General features: G+C 49.4%; 1 protein-coding gene across 1 annotated transcript in view; it reads left to right on the top strand.

Moving 5' to 3' along the window:
• The first annotated feature begins 8,469 nt into the window (after nt 1-8,469).
• The window catches only part of SLC35A2 (solute carrier family 35 member A2), a 28,727-nt gene continuing 27,968 nt past the window's right edge, over nt 8,470-9,228 (top strand). The window contains exon 1 of the mRNA XM_018559182.1: nt 8,470-8,641. Coding sequence (XP_018414684.1) covers nt 8,539-8,641 — 103 coding nt within the window. The 5' untranslated portion in view covers nt 8,470-8,538. The remainder of the gene's footprint in view (nt 8,642-9,228) is intronic.

Genomic DNA, 9,228 nt, shown 5'->3' with positions numbered 1-9,228 from the left:
CCAGCGCTGACTGGCGGAACGGACGGGGAAGGGGGCGGGTACAGCTGGCTCTGCCTCTAGATAGGCAGAGCCAGCTGTCACTCACGCAGCTGGGCGGATCCAGACATAATTGTCGGAATCCGCTTCAGCTGCGGCATCTCAGTATACCGCGAGCAGTAGCTCGCGGTATACTGAGCTTAGGGTGACAGGAGGACGCTTGTTTGTGTCCTCCCGTTACCCTAAGGAGAACTATGGGGAAAAGCCTTGACCCCATATCTCTCCTTTAAGTTTTAGACTCCCAGAACTGTTTTTAATAAAGTCCCCTGTATACTTATGTGGAGGGGATAGGGCCACCCATGCGTGGAATTTTGACTGATTCCTGCTGAATCAGCCAAATTTCGCTCCGTGTGTACCCAGCTTTACTCTCCTTAATTGTCCTGATTACCAATGTCACAGAGAATAAAAGTGAGGACAAATCCAAAAATGTTAGTTGTCACCTAAACAGAAGTATAGGAGACATCTTCTAATGGGGACACTTGTTCCCATGACTCTCCCCTACTCTATGTAAAATGAAAGAAAGGTTTTGGCCTTGGATATATTTTATGGTCACGTACCACAGACTGGTTTGCATGCTCTACTCCATAGAGGTCATGATTTCTATAGGCTGCACTGATGATGACCAACAGCCTAAGGGTACGTTCACACCATATGCAGTGCGTTCCGGTCCGATACTGGCCGGAACGCACTGTGGGGCAGGAGGGGGCGTGGCGGGCCATTGAAGTGGATGGCACCGTAGCCACGACCTCTGGCCGTAATGCGATCGCCCGCTTGCAGCACTTTGGAGATTCACCTTCTCTGTCCTGTAGATCCTTATTACTGGGACAGAAAGTGATGGGAAATCCAAAGTATTACAACTGTCACTGAAACCGGAGGTCTTCCCATGGGGACACATATTCTTGTGACAACTGTCTACCTGAAGGAGATTTTCCCTCACTCTGGACAGATACCCTCTTACTTCCTGTTGTGTCTCTGGGAAAACACTCAGCAAAACTAGAAAGAAATTTCAACAGCATCAACTTTTATTATTATACAGGACTTAGATAGCAACAACAGGTTGTGCTTCACAAAATAAAAGGAAAGTTACAATACAATGCAAGACATGAGGATTAGGAAAGCCCTGCTCACAAGAGCTTACAATCTAAAAGGGAGGTGCAAGTGATACAAAAGGTAATATGTGAGTTAATGGAGAATGTAAAAGTTCTGTCTTTAGTTAGAGGCGGGTAGTCTTCCCTGAATTGAAGAGTTTTAAGAGATCGCCTAAAGATGGACAGAGTTGGAGACAGCTGAAGGGATTGGGGTAGGGAGTTTCAGAGGATGGGGGAAACTCTAGAGAAGTCTTTGAGGCAAGCATGGGAGGATCACAAAAAAAAAACACTTGTGTGGCCAACCAAGAAAAAAGAATCCCAAATCCTATTTGGGTTGGGCAAAAATAATATGTGTTTAACAAAACATAGCACAGAGATGTTGAAGTTTGGAGCCAGAAAGGCAGTATAGGACTCAGGTACGTTCCCTCCTTACCGCTAAGCATTAAAGGAGAACTATTGGGTCAGGGCTTTTCCCTGTAGTTCTCCTAAGGGTAACGGGAGGACACAAACTAGCGTCCTCCCATCACCCAAAGCTCATAGCTCGCGGTATACTGAGACAATTCTGTCTGGATCCACCCAGCTGTGTGAGTGACAGCTGGCTCTGTCTATCTAGAGGCAGAGCAAGCTGTAATCGCCCCCTCCCCGTCCGTTCCGCCAGTCAGCGCTGGAGGATCGGACAGGGGAGGGGGGTAATCCCTGCACAGAGCCGTTAGTGACAGTCACGGCTCTCTACACCGATAGATTGAGAAGTGAGCAAACGCCGGTATGTGCTCGCTCACTTCCCGATCTACTGAGCCGACCTGTGACAGTTTCAGTGTCACAGGTCGGCTCAGATTATGAGGCTTATAGTATATTAAGGACCGTGAATATGAAAATCCTAGTATTCTGATAACAGTATGTGATGAATACATGTAATGATAGCTGAGACAGAGTCTTCAGATCAATGCAAGCTGAAGCAGTGAAGTACATAAAGCACTTTATTTGTCAAGGCTGGAGGCTTTGCTAGCTGGCTTGTATTGGGAGAAGCTTTTATCGCCAGAGCTCGTAGTGACAATGGTGGCGGTGGGTGACACAGGCATCTGACACACTAGGAAGTGTGCTGCATGTGAATAGTCTCAAGTGCAGCTTCCGTTACACAAGTGTTTTAGGTTCTCTAAGTGTACATGCAGGCCAAGCTGTCCAGCAAAAGTGGCTGTGACAATGACCAACTAACAAGACTGTTGTGGGTGTTTGAGCTGTTACAGTAACATCTGTATGTGTGTATATGTATATTTATATATTTTACTTCACAAAAGCAAGATTTAAAGCTCAACTCCAGCTATATTTTCTTTTTCTAATATGGGTAGACACTGGAACAGTGAATACTTCTATCAAGCTTTTAATGCTGTATATGAACCTGTTGGGGAGACTTCACGATACTTCTGTGTCTGTGAATACAGGACAAGTTGTCACCAAGTTGATATGGCAACCTGACAGAGTATCTAATCCTCATTTAACTCATTTTTTTTTTACTGGTTTGTGTCTCCCAACTGGAGAGATTTCATATCATTTTCTGTTCCAACAGAAGGTATAGTAAAGCTTTTCAATGGGGACACTGACCAAATTAAAACCTGGCAAGAGATTTTTTTTCCTTCCAAACTCTGTTTAAAACTTTAAAAAAAAGCTTTGGCTGGAGTTGAGCTTTAAAAGAGAACTATGGCCAAACCTTTTTTGTGGCTATAGTTCTCTTTTGGGTCACAGGAGGACAATTACAAATGTCTTCCTGTGATTCAAAGTCAGCATATAGGCAGCTACTGTCTGCTATATGCTCACAGCACAGAACCGGGCTGCAGCTAGGAAAGATCCCCCCCACCGTCCGTCCATCCAATGAGCGCTGGAGAAACAGAGAGGGGAGAAATCCCTACGGGGAGGAATGACTGACAGTCACTGCTCTCTGCATGGAGAAGTGGTAAGCTGAGCACTCAGCGGTTTGTGATCGATCAGTTCTCAAACACACTGTCACACACTGGCTCTAAGCATTGGGAAAAGGACATTTTACTCTCCCAATACTTTTCCTTTAAGCCATGTGAATAAATGATCTCCTGGAGTCTGCAGTCATTACAGTGTATCGAAGACAACAGAGCAGCATAGGACTGCAGAGGAGGCTCCAAAAAATCAAACTTGCTTTTGTTCTCTTTACTGTCAGAGCCATGGGGATCCCATATAATGTGGGTTTATGGTTAGCTGAATGAACGGCTTCATGGTAATTCTTGGGGATAGTGATATATTTCCTCCTTACTAGCAAACACGTTCCTGTTCATGAACAAAGTAATATTGAAGTTGTGGTTTCACAAACATGCACACCATGATTAATGAAACTGCTTGGTGACATTCTAACAACAGAGTAAATGGTTTCATTGTGTCACAGTGACCTGTAATAGGATGCAGTTCCTGACCATCGGTCCACTGTACCCCAGAGGCTGCTAGATCATGGGGTACACTTCTCCCGTTCCTCATCCTAGCAGTAAACATGTATAAAGAAAAAGGATAACCGCAACATCTCCTATTAATTAGCCTGACATAAAAAGACAGCGAGCAGCAGGGGCGTAACTAGAAATCAGAGGGCCCCTTTGGTCTCTAGTTACACCCCTTGCAGAGCCCAACTGAGATCCCACACAGCCCACCTGAGGGTGACCCTGCAGAGACCACCATAGAGTCTCTAAGGTGGGCTCTGCAGGGTCACACTCCTTACCTGTCCGCCTCCTCTTCCTCCACCGTCGGTGATGAGCCCCGCCTCCTCCGCCCATCACCTCCTCTGATGCCAACACCGGGCCCCGCCTCCTTCTCCACTGCCGGGTCCTGCCGGCTCCACCAGCGCTGCTGGCTCTCACTGACCCAGCAGCGGCTGTGGAGAGGAACGAGCCGCTGCTCAGATCACTGTCTGGGAGGGGCACACTCCTCTTCAGTGCTGGCTTCAGTGACAGCCAGCAGCGTGAGATGCCATAGCGACCCAGAAATGTCCTGGCCGGGCCCCCCTGTGTCGCTATGGTGATTGTTACGCCACTGGCGAGCAGCATGTTCTGCCCATGATCCATTTAAAGAGAGTGAATTGTGGCAGTAATGTGTAGTGCCCAGGGTATGGTGGTGGGCAGCATGTGCAGGAGAGGTGAACAAATGGTGTGATGACAGGTACCATGTGCAGGAGAGGAGTACAGAGGGTATGATGGCTGGCAGTATTTGCAGGAGGGGAGTACACAGGGTATGATGGCGGGCAGTATTTGCAGGAGAGGAATATGGAGGATATGATGGTGGGCAGTATGTGCAGTAGGGGAGTACACAAGGTATGATGGTGGGCAGCATGTGCAGGAGAGGTGAACAAATGGTATGATAACAGGTACCATATGCAGGAGAGGAGTACAGAGGGTATGATGGCTGGCAGTATTTGCAGGAGGGGAGTACACAGGGGATGATGGTGGGCAGTATGTGCAGGAGAGGAGTACACAAGGTATGATGGCGGGCAGTATGTGCAGGAGGGGAGTACACAGGGGATGATGGTGGGCAGTATGTGCAGGAGAGGAGTACACAAGGTATGATGGCGGGCAGTATGTGCAGGAGGGGAGTACACAGGGGATGATGGTGGGCAGTATGTGCAGGAGAGGAGTACACAAGGTATGATGGCGGGCAGTATGTGCAGGAGGGGAGTACACAGGGGATGATGGTGGGCAGTATGTGCAGGAGAGGAGTACACAAGGTATGATGGCGGGCAGTATGTGCAGGAGGGGAGTACACGGAGTATGATGGTGGGCAGTAAGTGCAGGAGAGGAATATGGATGGGTATGATGGTGGGCAGTATGTGCAGGAGAGGAGTACACAGAGTATGATGGTGGGCAGTATGTGCAGGAGGGGAGTACACAGGGTATGATGGCGGGCAGTATGTGCAGGAGGGGAGTACACAGGGTATGATGGCGGGCAGTATGTGCAGGAGAGGAAAATGGAGGGTATGATGGTGGGCAGTATGTGCAGGAGGGGAGTACACAGGGTATGATGGTGGGCAGTAAGTGCAGGAGAGGAATATGGAGGGTATGATGGTGGGCAGTAAGTGCAGGAGAGGAATATGGAGGGTATGATGGTGGGCAGTAAGTGCAGGAGAGGAATATGGAGGGTATGATGGTGGGCAGTAAGTGCAGGAGAGGAATATGGAGGGTATGATGGTGGGCAGTAAGTGCAGGAGAGGAATATGGAGGGTATGATGGTGGGCAGTAAGTGCAGGAGAGGAATATGGAGGGTATGATGGTGGGCAGTAAGTGCAGGAGAGGAATATGGAGGGTATGATGGTGGGCAGTAAGTGCAGGAGAGGAATATGGAGGGTATGATGGTGGGCAGTAAGTGCAGGAGAGGAATATGGAGGGTATGATGGTGGGCAGTAAGTGCAGGAGAGGAATATGGAGGGTATGATGGTGGGCAGTAAGTGCAGGAGAGGAATATGGAGGGTATGATGGTGGGCAGTAAGTGCAGGAGAGGAATATGGAGGGTATGATGGTGGGCAGTAAGTGCAGGAGAGGAATATGGAGGGTATGATGGTGGGCAGTAAGTGCAGGAGAGGAATATGGAGGGTATGATGGTGGGCAGTAAGTGCAGGAGAGGAATATGGAGGGTATGATGGTGGGCAGTAAGTGCAGGAGAGGAATATGGAGGGTATGATGGTGGGCAGTAAGTGCAGGAGAGGAATATGGAGGGTATGATGGTGGGCAGTAAGTGCAGGAGAGGAATATGGAGGGTATGATGGTGGGCAGTAAGTGCAGGAGAGGAATATGGAGGGTATGATGGTGGGCAGTAAGTGCAGGAGAGGAATATGGAGGGTATGATGGTGGGCAGTAAGTGCAGGAGAGGAATATGGAGGGTATGATGGTGGGCAGTAAGTGCAGGAGAGGAATATGGAGGGTATGATGGTGGGCAGTAAGTGCAGGAGAGGAATATGGAGGGTATGATGGTGGGCAGTAAGTGCAGGAGAGGAATATGGAGGGTATGATGGTGGGCAGTAAGTGCAGGAGAGGAATATGGAGGGTATGATGGTGGGCAGTAAGTGCAGGAGAGGAATATGGAGGGTATGATGGTGGGCAGTAAGTGCAGGAGAGGAATATGGAGGGTATGATGGTGGGCAGTAAGTGCAGGAGAGGAATATGGAGGGTATGATGGTGGGCAGTAAGTGCAGGAGAGGAATATGGAGGGTATGATGGTGGGCAGTAAGTGCAGGAGAGGAATATGGAGGGTATGATGGTGGGCAGTAAGTGCAGGAGAGGAATATGGAGGGTATGATGGTGGGCAGTAAGTGCAGGAGAGGAATATGGAGGGTATGATGGTGGGCAGTAAGTGCAGGAGAGGAATATGGAGGGTATGATGGTGGGCAGTAAGTGCAGGAGAGGAATATGGAGGGTATGATGGTGGGCAGTAAGTGCAGGAGAGGAATATGGAGGGTATGATGGTGGGCAGTAAGTGCAGGAGAGGAATATGGAGGGTATGATGGTGGGCAGTAAGTGCAGGAGAGGAATATGGAGGGTATGATGGTGGGCAGTAAGTGCAGGAGAGGAATATGGAGGGTATGATGGTGGGCAGTAAGTGCAGGAGAGGAATATGGAGGGGTATGATGGTGGGCACTATGTTCAGTAGAGGAGTACACAGGGTATGATGGCGGGTAGTATGTGCAGGAGGGGAGTACACAGGGTAAGACAACAGAGAATATATACAGGAGAGGGGTACACAGAGTATGATGGCGGGCAGTATGTGCAGGAGAGGAATATGGAGGGGTATGATGGTGGGCACTATGTTCAGTAGAGGAGTACACAGGGTATGATGGCGGGTAGTATGTGCAGGAGGGGAGTACACGGGGTATGATGGTGGGCAGTAAGTGCAGGAGAGGAATATGGAGGGTATGATGGTGGGCAGTATGTGCAGGAGGGGAGTACACGGGGTAAGACAACATAGGATATATACAGGAGAGGGTTACACATAGTATGATGGTGGGCAGTATGTGCAGGAGAGGAGTACACAGGGTATGATGGTGGGCAGGATGTGCAGGAGAGGAGTACACAGAGTATGATGGTGGGCAGGATGTGCAGGAGAGGAGTACACAGAGTATGATGGTGGGCAGGATGTGCAGGAGAGGAGTACACAGAGTATGATGGTGGGCAGGATGTGCAGGAGAGGAGTACACAGAGTATGATGGTGGGCAGGATGTGCAGGAGAGGAGTACACAGAGTATGATGGTGGGCAGGATGTGCAGGAGAGGAGTACACAGAGTATGATGGTGGGCAGGATGTGCAGGAGAGGAGTACACAGAGTATGATGGTGGGCAGGATGTGCAGGAGAGGAGTACACAGAGTATGATGGTGGGCAGGATGTGCAGGAGAGGAGTACACAGAGTATGATGGTGGGCAGGATGTGCAGGAGAGGAGTACACAGGGTATGATGGTGGGCAGTATGTGCAGGAGGGCAGTACACGGATTATGATGGCGGGTAGTATGTGCAGGAGAGGAATATGGAGGGGTATGATGGTGGGCAGTATGTGCAGGAGGGGAGTACACAGGGTAAGACAACAGAGGATATATACAGGAGGGGAGTACACAGAGTATGATGGTGGGTAGTATGTGCAGGAGAGGAATAGGGAGGGGTATGATGGTGGGCAGTATGTGCAGGAGGGGAGTACACAGTGTAAGACAACAGAGGATATATACAGGAGAGGAGTACACAGAGTATGATGGTGGGCAGTATGTGCAGGAGAGGGGTACACAGAGTATGATGGTGGGCAGTATGTGCAGGAGAGGGGTACACAGAGTATGATGGTGGAGAGTATGTGCAGGAGAGGGGTACACAGAGTATGATGGTGGGCAGTATGTGCAGGAGAGGGGTACACAGGGTAAGACAACAGAAGATATATACCGGAGAGGAGTACACAGAGTATGATGGTGGGTAGTATGTGCAGGAGGGGAGTACACAGGGACAGGAGAGGAGTACACAGAGTATGATGGCAGGTATTATCCTTCGGAAAGAAGTATGGAGGGCATGACAACAGAGAGTATGTTCAGAAGAGGAGCGGGTATAATGGCAAACAATTTGTGCAGGAGAGGAATGCGGAGTGTACGCAGCCATTACAGAAACAAACCACAGCCCTCCTTATAATAACAGAAGAGTTGTCAGCAATATTTTGTACAAGTCACTTGGTCGTCTTTAGCAGAGTTCCTCTGTGGCCGTTGTCATGGTTACGTGCGCCCCACTGACGGCGAATCAGACCAGGAAGTAAGTCGCCCGGATCCTTTCTCTTGTTGCTATGGGAGCAGGCCCCGCCCTCCTACGAATCAGTAGGTGACACTGCCCGGAAGTGAGCTGGCGCTGCCGCCGTGGTACGGCAGACCCGGAAGTGCGGCAGGACAGGGGGGAAATGGCTGTGGCTGCGGGAGCTGGGGACGAGGAGAGGGACATGAAGCAGCTGCAGGCGGACCTGAGGGAGCCGGGGACTCCACCGGGGAGAAGTCAGACTGACAGTAAGTAGCCGGGAGTCCAGACTGTAGGAGGGGTCGTGGGATTTGTAGTTCCCCATCAGCTGAGGAGAGAGTGCAGAGTCCTCTGTGTGCTTGTGCTATATGTCATAGATTTTTATACTGTCCTATAGTTTATATTTGTTGTACTCGGTCTGTAATGTTGTGTTCTAATGTATTTAGTCTTATAATTGTAGGTTATATGAATAGACTTTCCCTTCTCTTAGACAAGTGTGGTCTATAATTCTGGATGATGGCAGTTTCAGCTGTGTCAGTCTTTGGAGGGACTTCATTTCTCCCTATGCACATTTCCCTATTCCAGCCGAATGTTTGATTTGTTTATCGGTTATGGGTAAAACATGAAGTCAGTCATATCTGGTGATCACCCCCTGAGTCTTGGCTTTAATGTGACCCGGTCCGGTCTTTCAGTCATTCCCAACGGCGATCCCTACAATAGAAGAGATATTCTAGTCTCCTGTGGCCTGTGTCTCCTGCAATTCCTGCACTGCAGCCTCTATAAGCCGTGTCAGCATTTGACATGTACAGGTGTGTGGTATGTCTCAGGTGTGTGACTTTAATGTAGACATTAGTGT

This window comes from Nanorana parkeri, unplaced genomic scaffold (genome assembly GCF_000935625.1).
Source record: "Nanorana parkeri isolate BGI_ZX_2015 unplaced genomic scaffold, ASM93562v1 scaffold380, whole genome shotgun sequence".
Classification (NCBI taxonomy): domain Eukaryota; kingdom Metazoa; phylum Chordata; class Amphibia; order Anura; family Dicroglossidae; genus Nanorana; species Nanorana parkeri.
The sequence above is the reverse complement of the archived record's forward strand: the minus strand, read 5'-3'. Positions and strand labels throughout refer to the sequence as shown.